This window comes from Harpia harpyja, chromosome 5 (assembly GCF_026419915.1).
Source record: "Harpia harpyja isolate bHarHar1 chromosome 5, bHarHar1 primary haplotype, whole genome shotgun sequence".
Taxonomy (NCBI): Eukaryota; Metazoa; Chordata; class Aves; order Accipitriformes; family Accipitridae; genus Harpia; species Harpia harpyja.
The window spans coordinates 36,923,376-36,943,100 of record NC_068944.1 but is presented as its reverse complement, the minus strand read 5'-3'; the positions used below and the strand labels follow the sequence as shown (position 1 = coordinate 36,943,100).

General features: G+C 39.9%; 2 protein-coding genes across 6 annotated transcripts in view; one reads left to right on the top strand and one right to left on the bottom strand.

Moving 5' to 3' along the window:
* Positions 1-2,360: 2,360 nt before the first annotated feature.
* CHCHD7 (coiled-coil-helix-coiled-coil-helix domain containing 7) lies at positions 2,361-7,302 on the bottom strand. The gene is made up of 4 exons (XM_052788433.1): positions 7,117-7,302; positions 4,078-4,150; positions 3,423-3,521; positions 2,361-2,591 (listed from the first exon to the last, which is right to left on the bottom strand). The coding sequence occupies exons 2-4, from the start codon at positions 4,129-4,131 to the stop codon at positions 2,490-2,492; spliced, it is 255 nt and encodes an 84-aa protein (XP_052644393.1). The 5' UTR covers positions 4,132-4,150; positions 7,117-7,302; the 3' UTR covers positions 2,361-2,489.
* A 152-nt stretch (positions 7,303-7,454) lies between these two features.
* Positions 7,455-19,725, top strand: part of PLAG1 (PLAG1 zinc finger) — a 50,081-nt gene continuing 37,810 nt past the window's right edge. For 2 of the 5 annotated variants that reach the window (XM_052788432.1, XM_052788425.1), the window contains exon 1: positions 7,492-7,666. The gene's annotated coding sequence lies outside the window, so the exon portion shown is untranslated. Of the gene's footprint in view, positions 7,667-8,476; positions 8,566-19,725 lie in introns of all 5 variants that reach the window. The other 3 variants (XM_052788429.1, XM_052788426.1, XM_052788427.1) reach the window with 3 other exon arrangements.

Sequence of the window (19,725 nt, the reverse complement as noted above, 5' to 3'; positions counted from 1 at the left end):
GAATGCATCTCCTTTTCTGACTTTATGCAGTCCAGTACTAGTTATCTACACTCTACAAGCAATACAGGGTTATCTATTAAAGTCTAAAGATAAGTCAAACATCCTGTAAAGAAAACAAAAACAGTGCAAACTTTCCAAGTAAATATTGGCAGGAAAAAATTGTAAATGCAACAATTAACCTAGGAGAAAGGGAATTTCTACACTCAAAGAAAACCTGAAAGGAAAACTTAGGATAAATGAGATTAAGGAACTTGAGCTTATGCAAGGAAGAATCAGCATAATCACATCAAGGAGAGATGCTGTTTTTCTTGCATAGAACTAAAACATACAGTAGATTTTAATGTAAGCCCAGAACACAAGAGCACAGCAACAGGAAAACAGCAAGCACTAAAATAGTAGCTAAAGCCATCAGAGCAAAGAACATGCCCAAAGATACAGCAAAGGTGCAACTGACAAACCTGTGCCAAGTGGGAGAGAAGGTGCCCTTAGACAAGCAAGGCAGCAAAACCAGAAGAGTCCAGAGAGACACAGACCTAAGGAAAAGGGGACAATCAGCTCCCCCAAAACTGCAGATGAACAGGAAGATCAAAGAGGCATGGCCAGTGGGGAAGTAGTATGGCTAAGTTTGATGAATGAAAACAAGTTCTCCTCTCACTAAGACAGGGAGAAGAGAACACAAGTCCTTCAAGAGGAGTGCTGTTAGAAAGTCATTGCAGGACTACCTGATTAGATCAGAGACAGAACAAAGATACTAGGAAAAAAAAAAGTGTTGGAATGAGAACAGACCAAAATGCTCAAATTGGTAAAAGAATTGGTGCCAAATGGGCAAAAAAAGGCAAGACTGGTATGTAGGAGGGGATTGGAAGAAGGTGGCAAGGAGATGGTAGGCAAGAAAGAGCCTTTGAATCTACAATGCAAGTTTCTTCTCTGTTCCACACACACAAAAAAGAAAAATGTCAGCAAAATTTGAATTATAAGTGCAGAGAAAGTAACTTAAAATAAAGAATCTGATGATCTTGACCAAAGAAAGTCTATTTCCCTTGCCGGGAACTGACTAGAGAACTTGTAACATGGCCTGGAGGCTGCACAGCTACGCTCAGAGAACTGCATACTCAGAAGGCATAGAGTTACACACATTTCAACAACACAAAGGGTATGATCAATCCATTTCACAACTCAGATGTATAAGGAGAACAGGCAGAAGGAAGAGGAGGAAAAGCAGATCTCCATTAGTTACTAGGCAGGTCAAATAACAAGGGGGAAGGTGGAAACAGCGTAAAAATCCCACTAAGCATAGAAATAGGCCTCCAGTGGAAAGAAACAAGACAAGCCAGACAGAAGGAGAAACAGGAAGCCAGGAAGTCTTTCCAAAACAGTCTAAATAGAGAGACAACACTTTTACACCATCCTCCATGAGGTCAGCCAGAGTTCTGCCAACTTGATCGCAGTAAGTCCTAAAGGATTTCACATGGAACTTGAGCTCATGACAGTGGTTTTTCTGTTTTACCACAGGGTGCAAGCTTTTAAGCCAGGACACTAGAAGGTAGCAGAGGTAAGAAAACAGTGTTTCCACTAGACGGCAACCCATTTACACTTACTAGTTGTTCAGTTTAGTTAATGAATCAATCTTACTTGAGATTAGAGTACCTGTTCAAACTGAGCTTTGTAGTCATGTATGAGTAAGCATTTCCAAACCCAGGGCTTCAGCTGTCCAGAGAGTCTTAGATAGATGTACTATAATTAAACCTGCCATGTCACTCAGAGTATATGTTTACATGTCTACAAGTCCCCCCTGCCAGTGAAGTATCTATTTACTATCCACAGAGGTACTATTCAGTTCAGACCTGAGGAGTTCAGTTCTATCTTCATCAACCTCTCTAACCTTGTAACAAGCAAAGCTTGCGGATCTGATTTATTGCAAGCTTCTGCTGTCACTGATAAGCACAGTGGCAGACCTAATGACAAGCTCGTTGGATTTGTGATTTTAGTTCATGAACAGTCTTATTTACACCAGGGACACAGAATACAACTCGATGTGCAAAGAGCGGTAAGATCACACATGGTAAATCCATGCTATCGGGCAGAATAGCTGGACACAAGAAACATGTTGCACATACCAGTCTCTCAACCTGCTCCATCCTTAGAACTACATTGCAACACTCACCAGCACCCTCTTTTCAAACAGATTTTCTGCAAGTCCCATTAATTTTATATTTAGCATTTCACAGCAAGTTAGTTTCTACTTCCAAAGTGTCTAGACATAAGTTGTGTTGATACCCATGTCTTCCAGTGAGAGGCCAAGTTCCCATGACAGGGAGTATGAATAAAACCAGTAAGTCCTATCCGAGAAAGCTCACACATTTCAGAATTTAAGAACTTATTTTAATCCAAGATATGGCAACTGTAAAGTCCAGTTCATAAAAGGGCAACTTGCTGCCAGTAAGTCTTCATATGTACAGTGAACACAGTCAATCAATGCAAGTTTCTAGTCAGTAGGGCTTCCCCATTGATTCCAACATTTTCTTTCTCTCTTCTGCTGAGGGCATCTCTGGTTTCACACCATTTCTTCTCCTTTGCATCATAATGTCATGCTGAAAATAAAAGACAGTGACTATGAGAACACAGATCTCTCAGAAGTCTCTGCCTCTGAGCTCCGAATGAATAAGATTCTTTAACAGAAGTACTTTTCATATATCAAGAGCCAGATGCTGATAACTAAATGTACTAGTATTTAACTGAAGATATCAGATAGTTTACCTTGCTGCTTCAGAAGACAGTGAAATTACAGTATTCCCATTACACTATGTCAGACTAATGCACAATTGTCTGTAAATAGTTTTTTTGTAGTTTGTGCAAGTATTTAAAGGCTAAGCTAAAAGACTCTTTACTACTGTGGCATAAGGAAAGAAAACAGCAGAGAACAGTTTAACTGCACATAGCTGCTCATGATACTTCTCTGCCACAAGAGAGAAAGAAATAAGGACACCGCCAAATACAAATGAACTCTTCCTAAGCTCTATCTTAGGTTAAAGTAAACATGACCCAAACCAATGGAAAAACAGATGAACTCAAACCAATGGAAAAACAGATGAACTTATCTTACCTCACGATTTTTTTCATTATATCCATTTAAAACAGAACTTATTATTAGAAATATCTGACTCAAATTCAGAGGGAAACATATCGGGTACTGCAAGAACACTGACTCACAATTTAAGAAGGTAAACTTAGGAGAGCCAAGTACTTTGATGTGCATCTGCTTAAGTCTTCCAGCAACACATACCAAGACTACCCAGGCCTGTAAGCCACTGTAAAAACAGCAGCAGTCAGCACCAGCTAAGTCTGAAGAGTTCAGAAAGTAGTGTGTTAGATGAACTTAAAGCAAAGCATGGAGTAAAATTTAGAGAATCTACTGTGCTTACCCAGAATTTTCTGCAGCTTTTGTACTTCAAAAAATAAGCAGTACACATATCCTTGTTATAGTTGTTGTCATCCATACATTTTGTAGAGGCATCTGTTTCCTTTAACAGGGAAAACATACTTCAGAGCTGAGGGAAGTTACTGTACTCAGTGTCTAAAAATTCTAACAAGTCCCACAATATCTGTGAAGATATGAGGCAGCTTCTCAGATTAAAGAATACTATTAAAGAGAGCAGGGGAACATCTATCACAAAGGATAATCAGTAATTCCAAGCAATGACTTCATTTAGAGATAACAGATATTAGTACTCTTTAAATATTAAGGATAGAGTCCACAGAACAGTTGTTTACAAAGATGCTTGGTATAACCCACAGAAGTCTCTTAAAAATCAACCAAGCTTGTCTAACCAGGATTTCAGGCTCTGGTTTTAAGAACAGAAAATTAAAGAGATTGCTCTCCTATTTATGAGGAATTGCTCATTATTTCACACTTACTATAATGGGATGATATTCAGCTTCTCCTGTCTTCAGACTCTTTAAGAAACTTTTTATGCAAAATGTCAATGCAAGAGTGCTATCCATTAAAAAAAATCCTCGAGAAATTGCATTATTTAACACTAAAACATACAAACAGAAATTCCAGTTTGATCATCTTACCACTACACATGGATTTATATCATGGTCTCTAAGATGTTGTGCATGCCTGGACATTCTAGACAGATACTCGTACCTTGGTGAGAAACAGAAAAGAAACAGGTTAAGTATCTACTTCTAATAGTAACTCAGGATTAAGTCTGAACTTCAGCATGTAATAAAGGCCTTCCAATAACACATGCAATTTGGTTGTCTTAAAAAAAACCCAAACAAACCACCACCACCAAACTTCTTTTGCAAAATGTTACTTCAAAAGCACTAAGAGCAAGACAACTCAGGCAAGTTTAGCTTGTCACTGAGACTGCTTACTCCCTGATAAATTCCTGCAGAGAATAGAGCCACTACAGTGACTCTCATACCAGCCTGTCATATTGTTGACAAAGTGACCATGTCTAGGAGAAACAGCTCCATAGAAGCTGTTCACAGCCAACACACCATAGACACTTCAATTAATAGTGTGGGGGAGCAATGTACAAGTAAACTTCTCCAGGTTTGTGCCTACAGATCACATCTGTACCTTCACTGAGCTTTTCCCGGTGTAACAAGTGCCCAACCATCTCCCATGTCGCTGTATGAGATATTTAACAGAAAAAGAAATGGTTTCACTGCAAAGAGGGACCAGACCCACTGCTTATGACAGCTTGAATCGCATTTTTCACCAGTTTAGTTTGACACTGACTCTAGGAACTATAAGATTCAGAGACACAGAGTTCAGTGCCAAGAACCTACACTGATCCAAGATGATGACATGAAGATGAACAGCAGACCCTCATTCCCATTACAACTTCCCATACATTGCCTCTGGCAAACATATGGTCATGCAGGTATTTGTTCCAAACAAATACTAAATCTAACCAAAAATAAATTAATGTTGACCAGATGACTGTTTGAGCCAATGCAAGCAGAAACACAGGACTGAGGAATAGAGCGCTCTTTTGCAGCAAATTAAAGTACAGCTGACGAAGGAAACTGTGAAAGAACATCCGTGCTCAATCTTGTTGGGTTTTTTTTTTTTTCCCCCTAAAAACATTGCTGCTAATTCTAAACTTAAACCTGTTTCTGTTCACATTAGAGATTGGTAACTGCAAGCCTACAGTAAAAATCTAGTTTTGCTTGATATCAGCAAACAAAAACCAAATACTGCTCTTAGTAGCTCATAGACAGAAAACAATCTTTTAGATGAAGGTTCTTTGGGTGAGAGTAAGCTATTCAAGGTGAATAAGCCTTACATTTTACATCCTGTGCAAGTATACACTCCTGGTGCTTGGAGTATTTTTTGCATTCCACATGATCCTTTTCTGCAAATGGGCCTTTTAAAGAACAGCACCAGGAAACCCTTCCACTTTCTTTTGAGAACTATCCAGTGTTCAAGTTAACTTTACAAGCTAGGCAAATGGTTGCTTTTTTTGTGGTTGCAAGAGGATTTTGATCAGGTACTTCCAATTAAAATGGAAACACAAGCATGCAGAACAATAGCATCATCCCAGACTTCAAGGAGGGGGGGGGGGGAAGCAGAGAAGTAAAAGAAAACAAAAGCAGCATATCACAATGCCTCATCTAAGTCAGTACCACAGACGCAACGTTTTTAGAGGCTGGTTTGTGTCCATGTTCTAACTCTGCATTTCGTTGATATTAGAAGTGTTAAGTACCACTTCAGCAGATATGCCTCAAGGTGTACGGTATTAGATCGACTTCAGCCTTACTCTTTCTCTGAAAGAGTATTTGGGAGTCATAGGATATGCCATCATCAGTGTTCGTTATACAAACTGCAATTAACATTTTCAGTTTGATTACGCTACCGAAGGCTGCAACCATGCCCACTTTAAGGAACAAGGCACACAATACATCAAATACCCACTTAATGAACCGGCAGTTCAGGTTCTCATGAAGCTGCTTAGTTCAGAGTAGACAAACGCTTAAACGTACTTAGTACTACCAAAAAGGTCTGATAGCTCCTGCACGTGTTCCTCTCTCCCCCTCCCCGAAGCACTTCAGGATTGGAAACATTATCAGCTAAAAGGGCAGGCAGGTCACACCGAAATGCTGCTGTGTGATTGAACGAGCAGTTGGGCAGGAAGCGAGCTTTTCCCCCCCAGTTTCTGCACATGCAGAAGCTTCCCTTCCTGCTTTCAGATTACAGGTCAGAGCCCAACCACAACCAAAGGCTTGTCTATTCCACAGTTCTTAATTATGCTTTAACACATTAACAGTTGTAAACTGTACCACAGAGAAATACATTTGCTGCTAGCACTCTTTAACCCTGGGGCTTTTTCAATTCATAAAACCATCAGGATATTTTTCTATGGGCTCCCTCCCGTTGAAAAGTGTTTGGTTTTTTTTTTTAAACGCATATATCCATACAAAATTGTCAATTACGCTGCAATACAGACCAGCTTATTAAACCTGAAACCCTGGAGTGAAGGCCGTACACAAATCCTACGACTTTTGCCGCTATTACAGCAGGACAAGCGGGGGGCGGGAGGAGGCAGCCGGCGGGTCCGGACGCCCGGCACCGCCGAGATGCCTTGCCCGCCTCAGCCTCCACGAACAGGGCCGGGGGGCAAGTCAGGTGCAGAGGGGGGCGGACAGGCCGCCACGGGGCCGGCCCGCGCCGGTGAGACGCCGGCGCCCACCACCCAGCCCCTGCCTTCCCCCACCGGCGGCGGGGGGGGGACGGGACCGGAGGAGCCCCGCGCCCCCTTCCCCCCGCGGCCGCCGGCCCCTCTCCCCGCCTCGCGCGGGGAACGGCCGTCGCCCTAACGGCCGCTGGTGCCCAACGGCCGCCGGCCGGCGCGGCCCCGCGCGCAGCCTTCCCTCAGCACCACCTGCCGCCAGAGCGCGGTGCCCGGGCCCCGCCGCGCCGCAGCCCGCCGCCGGCCCCGGGCCCCCCGCGCCGTCTCCCGGCCAGGCAGGGCTCCCCCCAGCCTCGCGCGCGGGCGGGCGAGCGAGCCTTCCCTCCGCCGGCGGAGGGGAAGAGGAAAGCGGCGCCCGGCCGCAGGCACGGCGGGCGGGCGGGCAGCGCGGGTCGGCGGCGGCACTCACCTCCGTCCCCGGCCGTGTCCGCGGGAGCCCCGGGGCGGGAGGGGGCAGCCCGTCTCCAATTCGAAAGACGTCAGCGGCTCGGGCAGCCCGCTTAAGTACGGGCGCAGCCTACCCCGCTCCCGGCCTCGCGGCTCCCCCCGGCCCAGCGCCGCCGCCGCCCACGCCCCGGCGGCGCTGAGTGGCAAGGCCGGGCCGCCAATGGCGGCGGCGGCGGGCCCGCCCCGGCCTTGAGCGGCGCCTCCTTCCACCAACGGGGCGGGCGGCGCGGGCCGCAGGCGCCGGCGGCGGGGCGCGGCCGCGGCCCTGACTGACTGGGGGAGGCGTCCAACCCGCGGTGCGTGTGGGTGGCGGGCGGTGTGGGCGCGGCGTGTGCGGCAGGCTGGGCTGCACCGCAGCGCATACACTACAATGGCTGCTGGAAAGACGGGAAAGCAAACAATTTCCAGGCCCGCCGCGTCCAGCCCGAAATATGGGGAAAAAATTACAGAAAAATCGGAGAACACTGTAAAGGGTGGAAACGGGGCGCAGAGGGGATGCTGAGGCTCCCGCGGTGAGTCTGCTGCGGGTTTGGGGGGCAGGCGCCGGGGTTTAGCAGGGAAATATCAGGGTTATTTAAATTATGAAGGGGGAGGAGGAGAAGGAGGGGGGAGAGGAGAGAGGAGCAGCGAGCAGTGAGGAAAAGTTTGTGTTAACCATCCCTCCCTTCCATCCCTCTCCCCCCATCTCCCGCAGCCCCCCACCGCCCCGCGTCGGACCCCCCCGGAGGGGAAGAGCAGGGGAGGGGAGGCGAGGCGAGCGGTGCCCCCCCTTCCCCTCCCTCGCAGGGAGAAAGAGATGATTTTCAGAAAAAACCTCTCTCAGGAGTTTCCTCCACTCCTCCCCTCCCTCCCCGCGGCGCTATGTTGGTTCGCGAGCGAGCGGGCGAGGCAGCGGTCTGCCCGGGGGACGGCAGGAGGGCGCGGGGTGCCCGCCGCCGACCCCCGCGGTGGGCCGGGGCCGGGGCCGCGGCGGCGGCGCGGGGCAGGGGCAGGGGCAGGAGCTGCGCGGCCGCCCCCTCCCCTCCTCGCCTCTCCGGAGCCTGTGCTGTGAATGCAGTGACAGCGGCGAGAGCGGCGAGAGGGAGCGGAAGACATTAGAGACCGCGGTGCCGAAAAATGAGGGAAAAAATTAATATAAATTCGCCCCCCGCCTCAAACGGGCCGAATTTCGCACAGAAATTTCCCCCGTGGACCCGGCTACCCGTGGGGTGTCCCCCGAACCTGGCGGCCGCGTCTTTGGGGGGATCCGGAGGGACTTTGGGGCACTCGACCCCCCTTCCCCGTCGTTTTTTGGACAAAAGTTTTTTTTTTTCGTAATAAAGAAACGAATTTGCCTGCTCTCCCCCTCCGAGTGGCCCAGAAGCTTTTCCCTTCCCCATCGGTGTGTGTTTAGAGAAAAGTGTGAACCCAAGTAAGTGCTGAGTGGTGTTGCATTGGGGAGGGGGGTTTGCTAACTGAAAGCAGGAGAGATCCGGAGAGAGAGAGAGAGCGAGCGAGCAGGGACAGCTTGTTGTCAGTATCATAAACAACCAAAATGGAGGGAGAACTGAGGCATATAACAAAATAAAAATCAGAAAAAAATGCCAAAAAATACCTAAAAATCGGGGCTGCTCCCCCTTTTCTTCCTCAAGGTAACAGAATAAAACCCGTGTCTTCCCGAGACCGTTTTAAGGTTTCAGGGAGCAAGGAGTTAATATTTATTATTTTTTTTTTGTTGATGAATTCTTTGGGAAGGCAAAAGCCTCTTATCACTCGCCACCAACAACGAGAAAACGTGAAAATCCCTTTCAGGAGAGAGAGGTAGGGGGAGATGATAGTGCAGAAAGTGCATAACTTGGGGGTAATGCGGAGTGATCCTAGATAAGATAAATGCTGTATGTGCTGCTTTATAACTTCCTTTTTTAATGCTTTTTTTGTGTGTTTGGGGTTTTTGGGAGATGGGGGCTCCTTTCTTTTCCTCTGTCTTTTTTTTTTCTTTCTTTTTTTTTTTTTTTTTTTTTTCGGACCGGAATGTAATGCCTTTGTAGTGTCACTTTCCTGATCTAATTAGGATGTGTGAGGCAAAGAGTAAACCTTTCCGGTTTATAAAGTGCATTTTCGTTGCCTTTGAATTTCAAGTTTTCCTGGTGGCTCCCTCCTCTATTTAAACTGGATTCTTCAGAGGAGTGTGGGGTTGAGGTAATGCTCCATAGGGAAAGCACAGAGGGCTCAGGGGCAGGGCACCTTTTCTACGGGTGGTTGCTGATTTCCCTGGCACGTTCAGTTCACCTGTTTGTCTCCCACAAAGAATGTATTCTGCAGTCTCCTCGTTTTATTTATATAAAATAATGATGCCTCATCTCGCCTCACATTGAAGTTAATGCGAAAGTGCTGCTGATGTTGGTTCCACGTGGGATCAGGGACATAGCAGGGCATTTTAAAGAGACAGCTTCTCTTTTCCTAGGGTTATCATCACCTCTGCAGCACCTCTGCCTCTAGCAGAGGGATGGTTCGTTGTTTTTTTTTTTTTTAATGGAAAGGTATTAAATCGGCCCTGGTCTGATAAATTAAGGCAGGATAATAGGGGAAAACGTGCAGATTCGTTTGGATCAAAGCAATTCTTTTGTGTGTAGCAGGTCTTCAGGGGAGTTTTCTTGGTGTGTTAATTAAAATGCTGTGTTTTGGAGAGCGTTTTTTGGAATGGGTGTTGCAGAAATGAAATAGTCTCAGGTTGTTTAATATTAAAATCTAGTGCTGTTCTGCTAGCTATGAATTCCCAAGGACGAGACCTATGTGCATAGGGCAAATTTCACAGACATTTTGTGAAAGTTGTGAAGTGCATTATTTTTACTTTGAATAAATTCAGTTTTGTGGGGGACATGTGAGTTTGTTGAAAAGTATTGTAGAGCTTGTTCTATACTTAAATCTTCTGAACAGTCCCAAAAGGTTTTGAAAATAGTGAAAATAACTGTAGGTTTTAATTGGCCAAAGTAGGGGCTTTTTACAAGTACACCTTAGCTGTGTAATTATAACATCACTTGGAAGAATTGCCTCTGGCTGTGTTTAAAAAAAGAAAAAAATATCCTAACTGTGGTCTAGTTTCATGTATATGTGTGCATGTGTGTGTGTGCGCATGCATGCTTTTAGCATGGGTTCTGGCTGATACAGTTTTTTTGCTTAATTTTTAACTTGTTTAACTGTAATGATGTGAAATGCTCTGCTTGTCGCTATTATCTCCTATGTATTTTAATTTTCAGTGAAATATCCTATTTAAAAAATCAGCATCACCTCTTAACATGGCAATGATATCTTTATGAGAAGTTGTGATGTTTCCTTTACATGTGCCTTGTTTTTGTAGTCTCTGTATTTAATTCTAGATTAAAAATTGTATACAGGTACATCGTTCTTGAGAGGAAAGATGGAGTACTGAACCTGTAGGGAGGCTATTTCAGCAAATGTTTTGTTTGAACTTGTGGAAAGTTGAGTATCAGTTGTGATAGCCCTCTGTGTTGAATAGGCTGTGTTGCAAACGATCTGTACCTTTTCTGCGAGTGTGACCAAAGAAGCTGTGGTACAGTAGTTGTTGACTAGGATGGTCTTGTGGTTAGAGATTTTGGAAGAAATCTCAAAGTTTTCCAGTGACTCACAGTTGTGAAAATTAAATCACTTTACTCTTAGGCTAGAAAAAAAGGTTCATTAAGGAAGAAAGATAAATCAGTTTGTATAAAGGAATGGAATTGAACACTTCTCCAAAACTGTCTTTTATGGTTTAGAGATCTCTTTTATAGTTAGCAAGAATTCATACTTCAAGGTTCCTTTCCAAATATTTCTTACATTGATCTCTTCTTTTTATTGACCAAAGAAACATTATCCTGAAATGAATAGAAATTTGATAAATTAATAGCAGTGTACCATTGTTGGTATTTTTAATGTACCAGGGTAGATAGATAGTAGTAGATGTGCAGAACTAACTTTAATAAACTAGTTAATGGTACTGAGAACAGGATTTAAGAACTCTTCAAATACTGTGTCTGTGACCATCAGTATGAAGTGCTTAATGCATTACTACATTTTTACCTAATGAAGAGCTTCTAAATCATTAATATTGTAATGCTGAAAATAGGTATAGGCACTGGTAATAACAACATGAAAGAAGCACATGTTGTGGAGTATCCTTCTTGACTTACAGTTATGTATTACAGAGTAAATTCAGTGTATCCACCATAGTACAAAATTCAGTACATAGGGAGGAGGAAGAGGAAAGGGTGTTCTCACAGAATTTGATAGTCTTCTAAACTGGGTTTAATTTTAAGGTATAATCCATATGGTGATAATAATAGCAGAAGACAAATGTTGTTTAGGATTGTTTTTTATAAACTTACTTTCTTTTTGTAGAAAACTGAATTCTTCTTACAGGGATGATGTGGTGTTTAATAAAAATAGAAGTAACTTTCAAAGCTTCCTTACTTCTAAGAGTTAAGATAATCTTCTCTATTATATGTTGCTCTGATTCTATATATGATTCAGTATGATTTTTTCAAGATTTTCTTAAATTAAAACACCTGAGGAAACAAATACTGTGGGCTGTTGTTGGTAAAGTTGCCCTAGGTTTTTTTAGGTAAACGGGGGGGCTGTAAATGTATTAAAATCCTTCTTAGACGCTTATCAATCCTATTAAATAATGTTTAAAAGTTAATAATTACAGTATTCTACAAAGGTACAGCAAATACAGGAATCTAAATTGACATGCATTCAACTTTTCTTGAATGCTTAGTTCAAGTCTGTCTCTTGGTGTGCAATTTTCATTTAGTAATTGTCCTGAAAAATGAGTTTCCTAATGTAGAACTTTGAGATTTAAATTAAGAAACTTTTTAAAGGTTTGTGTAATTCCAAAAGGCACTGTATACAAAGCACAGCCACTTCTAATGGTCGTCCATCTCTGCAGCTAGTCAGTCAAAATGGTGCCCTTAACTCTCCCCCTTTCAGGGTAGTGCATGTGTTTTAAAATTAATGGGTTAAAGAGGGCACTGCTCATGTTCTAAATAAATCACTGTTTGTAATTGTTCAAGGTTATTTTGTTAAAAGAGATGTTTTACTTCAGAGCCTAAACCATAAATTTTTTAAATTTTGTATCTGTAACCTCTTATATCTTTAAAACCAGTTTTTGTCAGCAAATACCTTTTGGGAGGGTTCTTGAACAAGTTTATCTATTTACCAAGGGGAGATATTCTGGAAAATGTGAAATACATTAGAGCAATTACACCATTCTCAAGTCAGTGTAGAGTTAAAAGGAGCTAGCAGCCACCACCACTGAAGTGATAGGGCACTTGCTTTCAAGGAGATCTTCTCCAAGTATTTGCTACTAGTGAGGCTTTAGCTTGCATTGCTTTTGGAAGAAATGTGCAGTATCTATCCACTGAACCATTAAGCATCTTTAACCAATTACCAGATGTTTAGGTAGCCTTAAAAAACTATTTAAAAATAATTCAAATATTAGAACAAAGTAACATTTTTTTTTATTGATCAAATGTAAAATGTTTAAATTTCTGAAGTGTAGGGGATTTTTTTTTTGCATTTATCTGAGCATTTTGATAATAGAGAGTTGTGTATTCTTCCTGCTAATCAAAAAATCACATCTAGAATTTAATTAAATTTATATTGATTTTTAAATTGTGCAAACTTGTAACTTGAATGTAAAACAATGAATAACTCAATATAATCACTTATACAGCTGCCTATATTTTATTTTTAATTTTTCAAGGAATATAGTGACCCTTTATCTGAAATTGAATAGATTGCAGTTACTAATGCATTTTAAATGAACAGTTGTCCACCAAGCATCAAATGCGAAAAATTCTAATTGTACACAAGTTATGAAAACCTAATATGGAACAGAACTGGTCACCATTACTGCAAGTTCAGTTTTACTTTTCTTTAGATTGGCTTGTTAAAGTATTTTTTGTCTACTTTAGTATCAGTGTTCACCTGTTATTGTGTCATCTTAGAAGGGCGAATTAGCAGAAATTAATAGAGGAGGTTTTTAAATTTTTGACAAGATGTAACCTGCTTTTAAAAATAGTTACGTGATAATAGTTATAAAGGATGGGGCCTTCTCATAGGATATATTAAAATTGTTAATATTTAAATGGACCCTGCATGTCTTGTAAACAGTTACTGTAGGATCACGGCATTAAAATTAACCACTGTACATAGCAGGGTTTTGAGATGACTGCATAAGTACATACTTGACAGTGAAGAGTGGGAAAGCTTATATAGTTATTCTCATGTTGAAGGAATAAATCAGTTTCCATTACAGCCTTTTTTGTAATAACTTCTGTCCCTTTTGTAATTCACTGTCTGTCCAGAGTGTAGAGATACCTTTTCAAATACATTAAAATACACGGCCAGAGTGATGGGCTATTTTACACATGCCCAACCCTGGTGGTTTTGATAGACTTACAAGGGGGCACGAAGAGAGCAGAAGATGGCCCAGTGTGCCTAATTTTTTGTTTTGTTTTGTTTAAAGGAAAGGAAAGAGGGAAAAAAACCAGGGGTGAACTAGTATAAAACCAAAAAGTGAGATAGATAAAAGAAAATGAATGTAGACAAGTGTGGCTATAATACACAGAACAGTAATTCAAAACTCCAAAGTAAAATAGCTCAAATCAGCTTTGAGAAGTCAAATGGGAATCAGGAAAGTAAAACCTAGAATTGCCATTATATGCAATTAAGAAATAACTATGTATAGGAACTTGGAAATATGCAAAAAGTGTCTGTTACAGTAAACTGAATTGCTATAATCTTCTTTGCACTTAATTTGCTAAATTCCTTTCTCAAAGGAGAATATCCCTAGAAATCAGATTAGAAAGTGTTTAAAGGGAATTATTTGTCAAAGTTATTTTTTTACTAAAGTTAGGATAACTAATAATAATCTCTTCCATATTGCTGTAAATAGTACTTTATTTGATATCATTTAACCATGCAGGTTGTACATAGACTTATGTATTGTACAGGTAATTTACCTGGTAGCCTGACATTGTATATCACTAACTTTCACCCTAAAAGCTTTTCTTCATGGTTGTGGGTCACATTACACTTCGGAGACAGCCAAATCTGAAGGTATTTCTCATGAAGTAAGATGTAGATGGTTGATTTTGTCATATGCACGTTTACTGTGAGTTGCCAGGTAAACAAAAAGCAAGGAGAATGTCAGAAAGCTTAACCTTCCCTCTTCATTTATTGAGTATGTATTTGTATACTACAGGGTATCAGATTTACTAGTGCATGAGTTCCCTAGAAAGCCCTGCAAATCATCTGATTCTGAATTAATGAGATCTCATTACACTAAATGTTTGAACAGCAGAAGGACCCTGTGTATGCAAATCAGATTTTACTGTCCCAAGTGCTTGTCACTTCTAATAAAACTGTTTATTGTGTGGTATATGTATTTATCATGAATGTTACATTTATATGTAATATAGATACACATACACATATTTTAAGGAAACATCTGGCTGTTTAGGGAGAATGTCATGTCTTTTGAATCAGTTGTGATATAGGGATTTTTTTTTTTTTTTAAAAGAGACCTTTTTGAAGAAAAGGGAGAAAGAGAGATTCTGGCAGCTTACTATTAAATTTCAATCAAGCCTGTATAGTTAGTAATAAAACATTTACAAGTTTGTAAATGTTAAGTTTCTTCAAACTCTTACTGTCATGTGTGGAATTTTCATTTATACTAATTGTTCATTTACTACAGCTGCCTACATGCAAGGCTTAATAATAATACTGTATTTATCACATGGAAGTATAGATACAATATAAATATGCAAAAGTAGAAATTGCCTACAACTGTTCTTATGTTTTCATAAGATGATACACTACAAAAGCGTAAGTTTATGGTGTTAGCTACCTGTTACCAGTTACTGGTGCTCTTCCCCTCACAAGTACTTTAAGAAGAGTGAGTATTAAACTAAAATAAAATAAACATAAAATCCTGTCAGGGTTTTATGCTCTCTTTAAAAGCTAAACATAGACATTGTTCAAGCTTATTTTGTTCACTGGAAGTTATTGTGGTCAATACATGCATAATTTGTTTCATCTAGGACACTAGGAAACAGTGAACCACATAGCTTAGAGAAGAGCTTAGACATAGCTGATCGCAAAACATGCCAGTTAATTTGAATCTGTAGATGGTTTTTTTTTTTTCCTTCTGTGACTTGACAGTTTTCTTTAATTCCTTTGAATACTGGGACTGTGTTTAGACTATACGACTTCTAATTGTACCCCAGCACAAACATATAGCTTATGGCTATATTTTAATCAGTTTCAGAAAAAGTAATAAAAATATTATTGCATCTGTCAAAGGATGGTGTTGCTACATGCTATTTTAAATGGTGTTTAAATACAGTTATAAGCATACCAGTACAATGAAATCAGCTCTATTCCTAAACAACAAAGTTACATTATTTGTTACTTTAAAAGTTAACCGAGAATCATAATATGTTAATTATCCTAATTATTCAGGCTGTTTTTAATATGTGTTGAAATTGCTTTAAAAAGTGTATATGAAATATTTATATCAAACTCGTTTAATTTCTCATTACTTGTAAAATGTAATGTTTTCCCAGTTGTAATTTTAAAGGGTTTTTGTTTTAGCTGTACAAGTGTATCCTTTTCTTTTGGATACACTCTTTTCTGAACCCAGCAGTTCTTTCACTTATTTAAAACTCCTTCATTCTCTCAAAATGAATTTGTGTCCCATTAAGTGTTGATATTGATCATTTTTGTACTACAAAAATTGTGCTGAGGAGTACTGTGGAATTAACTTGTGCTGATGATTCTACAAGTATAAAAATTGGGTGTAGAGTAACATGGGAAACTTAGTCATAATGGTATTTGGATGATGGGAATAATCCCAAACTGGATGAATGTTAAACTAGCCTATGAGGAAAAGATGTCAGGTTTTGTCAGCCTTGTAGTATTAATCACATATGTGGTGTCACTGTTTCTCATAAGAAACACTCAAACACACTCCTAGCATCCATTGCTGTAGAAGGCAAACAGAAATCTAGATTACACTTTCAGAAATTATAAACTATGAAATAAGTTTCTTGGGAAAAAAACCTGGTCTTAGAGGTCTCCCCTGTAGTATAATATTATTTTACTTTTGAAAACTTGACCACTTCAGAATATTTGAGAACAAGTAAGTTAAATCCATCTTGAGTAATACATTTCAATTTCTAGTACAGTTTTTATCTATGCATCATGTAAAACAAACTTCTTACTCTTCATTATGCTTAAATATTTGTACTGAAAGAAAAGTGCATTTAAACAGTTTTTAACTGCATTGATAACTTGTTGATTTGATTGGAGTAGAAAGGTGCTTTAGTTTGGGGAGGTTGAATATGTACTATTATTTTCTATTTTTCTGTAGTTTGCCTAATAAAAATACTGAACATAAAATGAGACTGGATCTTTGCTCAAGCCTTGAGTGAAAAGGGAGGTGTGGTCAGGAAGGGGCTCTGATGACTTAAATTACTGCCCCTCAGTCTCTCAAAATTATTTAAATCGTATGAATTTGTGATTGCAGTCACACAGTAATGTTGCAACCTTGAAACTGATAATATATTCAGTTATCTTGAGATGAACTCCACAATTCTTCATTAGGCAGATTCAATTCCCTAAAGGTTTTGTCTGAATAAGTGCTTGAGTATTGTGCTGTTTGTTCCAGTTTTCATCAGGAATCAAGCCATAGAAGGTCCCTCAATTCTGAGCAAACGCTCAAAGACTTCATGGATGCCCTAAACCTTCCCTATTCCTGTCATAGTTTTAGTTATTAAACTGTGGTTGAAGGTCAAATAATCCTTTCTGCTAAGCATCCGACTTTTATCATAAAGGAGGTAGTTTGATATTTGGTGGTAGTTTTAGCATAAAGGTTTTATGTAAGTAGCTTAACAAAAAAGCTTAAAGGCAGGCAGAAATTCGCTGTCAGGTTGCGAGTGTTCTGTAACTGTTATGTGAAGTAGTAGTACTTAAATTGCATTTGTTTCATTGAGATAGTAAGACTCATAGTTTGAAGAAGAGAGAGCTTAACTGATTTGTTAATTCTCCTTTCCCAAATATACATAAAAATTTGCCACCACTTTCACTGCCAACAGTGCTCTGAAGATCATCCATCCATATATATGTGTGTATATCTCTCTCTCTCCAAACGTTCTCTAAGGCCTTTCTAGGAAGGTTAAGAGGTCTGGTGGATGGAGATCATAATGTATTTGTATCCCTCTTGAGAATGAACTGTTACTTAGCAACTTTGTAAATTCATCATGTGATTTTCTGTTTGGGGGTACATCTGAGAGAGTATCTAGTCAAAAATACATATACTCCCCCCCCTGCGCATGGCAGAGCTCAGGCCTGAAGAGCAAGCATTCTATCTTCTTGCTTTAGGTGTTTTTAGACTGGTTATGTGGGGATAAAAATTTATTCTTTTTTTTCCCCTCCACTTGTTGCGTTCATCAGTTGTTTAGGAAGTCTGTCTCTTAATATTTTTTGAGTATGTTGCAGTGGCTGGCAAAGTTATTAAATGACCTGAACTACAGAATTTGTAGATGGAAGAGGGAGACTTTTTTTCCTGTCTGATTTTGGCCAGATTATTTGAAAGTTTCCTTGGCCTCTTCAACAGTGCTTTGCTATAAATCAAAACAAATTAAATTGAACAAACAGTCAATAAAAATGCATGTCCTGGGCTCCTCTGGCAAAGCTTATTAAAATCCAGTTGGATGCTGACAATTCTCTTCACTGTGACCTTCAAGATATTCAGCCTCTACTTCATGCTTTCCAAATATCATCATTTCCATCTATCAAATTCTAGGTAGGTCATTAGTAAATGTACAGTAGTAACTGTATAGTCTGTAATGCTAACATTTTAAGCCTGTCTCAGAATGAGAGGTCTATGTTAAAGTTGAAATGCTTCTCAGGGAGTGAGTGGTATTTCCCCATCTGGTTTTTTTTATTGTAACATGCATCTGAGAAGGTTTCAGGTGGCAGTCATGAAAAGGGGTGATCTTTCAGGTTGTCAATAATGAAGCTGTTCAGGGTTTTTTTTTCACAGGTTAAAACCAGTATATTTTTTAGCATCATTTGGAAACCGGTGGTCATTGAGGGTACATCATGGAACAGTAGAGTCATGTGCTTCTCAGCAGGGGATGCTGCTTAATGATGGAACTGCAGTGTCTTGAACGTGGAAGGAGCAGACCTGCAGTGAAGGCTTGGTCTCTTTCTACGGTGTGAACAGGGAACTGCTTTACTCTGGCTTTTACAAATAAATTCATTATTTGGAATAAGATCCTTTCTTCACTCCCATTTTCATTTTTTCCTGCAGTATCAGAAATGGACACTTCAGGATGATTTTTACAAGTCTGTCAACTTGAAAGGGCAATTAATGTAACCACGTATGAAGTTAGAGTGTTTGAAAAGGACAAAAATCCTTTTACTAAAGATCTTGCAAAAATATTTAACTGTCTTGAAAGCAAAGAAAAATAACTGCTCTACTAATCTGATGATATTACTATATTAAATAATTAAAAAGTAATAATAATAATAAACAAATATTAAAAATAATAATAATAAATAATATTTAATATATTAAATAATTAAATAATACTTAGTGTCATGGGAGATTCATTTAGCAATAGCTTGGATCTCTCAGTAAGGGAATGTGTGTTATATTAATATATTTATGAAATTAATACATAATGTACATTTAGAAGAATATAGATTTCAGTAGCAAAACCATCAGAACTTGATCAAAGCAAAAAAAAAAAAAATGTTGTGTCCATGTACATCCATAACTTTTTTTTTGAGGTAAAAAGGTTAGGTATCTAGACATGCATAGGTATTCAGAACCCTGCCATGATTATTTCTGGGAGCTGTACAAACACAAAGCTCTTCTACTACATTCAGATAGTGCATGATAAAGTGCTTTCTAAGGTTAGTGAGTTTGTTGGTTTTGTGGGTTTGAATTCAGAATTAAAAGTGATACATGGAAAAGTGATATGGCACTGACTTAGTAGCACACTGTATTGTAGTCCAGTGTTGGAAGTGTATATTATAAAACCTGAATGTAAATGTTATGTGGCTTTGGAGTTGACTTTCTAGTAATGGATTGTACCTAGGAAAACAAGTGTTTTGTTTTGTCAGAATTACTATTTTCTGCTGGTGTATTTGCCTTTAATTGAATTCTGCTCCATGATATTTTTTCTTGTTATTTGCACAGAATTGTGCTCATGCTTTTTCCTCCAAACAAATACAAATAGCATTGTACTCCTGCTGTGATTATTATGCATAACACCTCTGACTCAGCAGATCAAAAGTTATGTTTATTGAAAAACAGAATTAACATTTTATACTTTTTTTAAGACCACTTAAAAATAGCTGTGACAAAAGAGATTATGCTTTTAACATGCTAATCCACTAAGCCATCATACATCATTCTGTAGGCAATGTTCTTATTCCAGGCAGCTACGTCTTACTAGAGTCCATCTGAAAGGTTTCAGGTTATCACAGAAATACACGCATAAACTTGAATTCTTAAGGA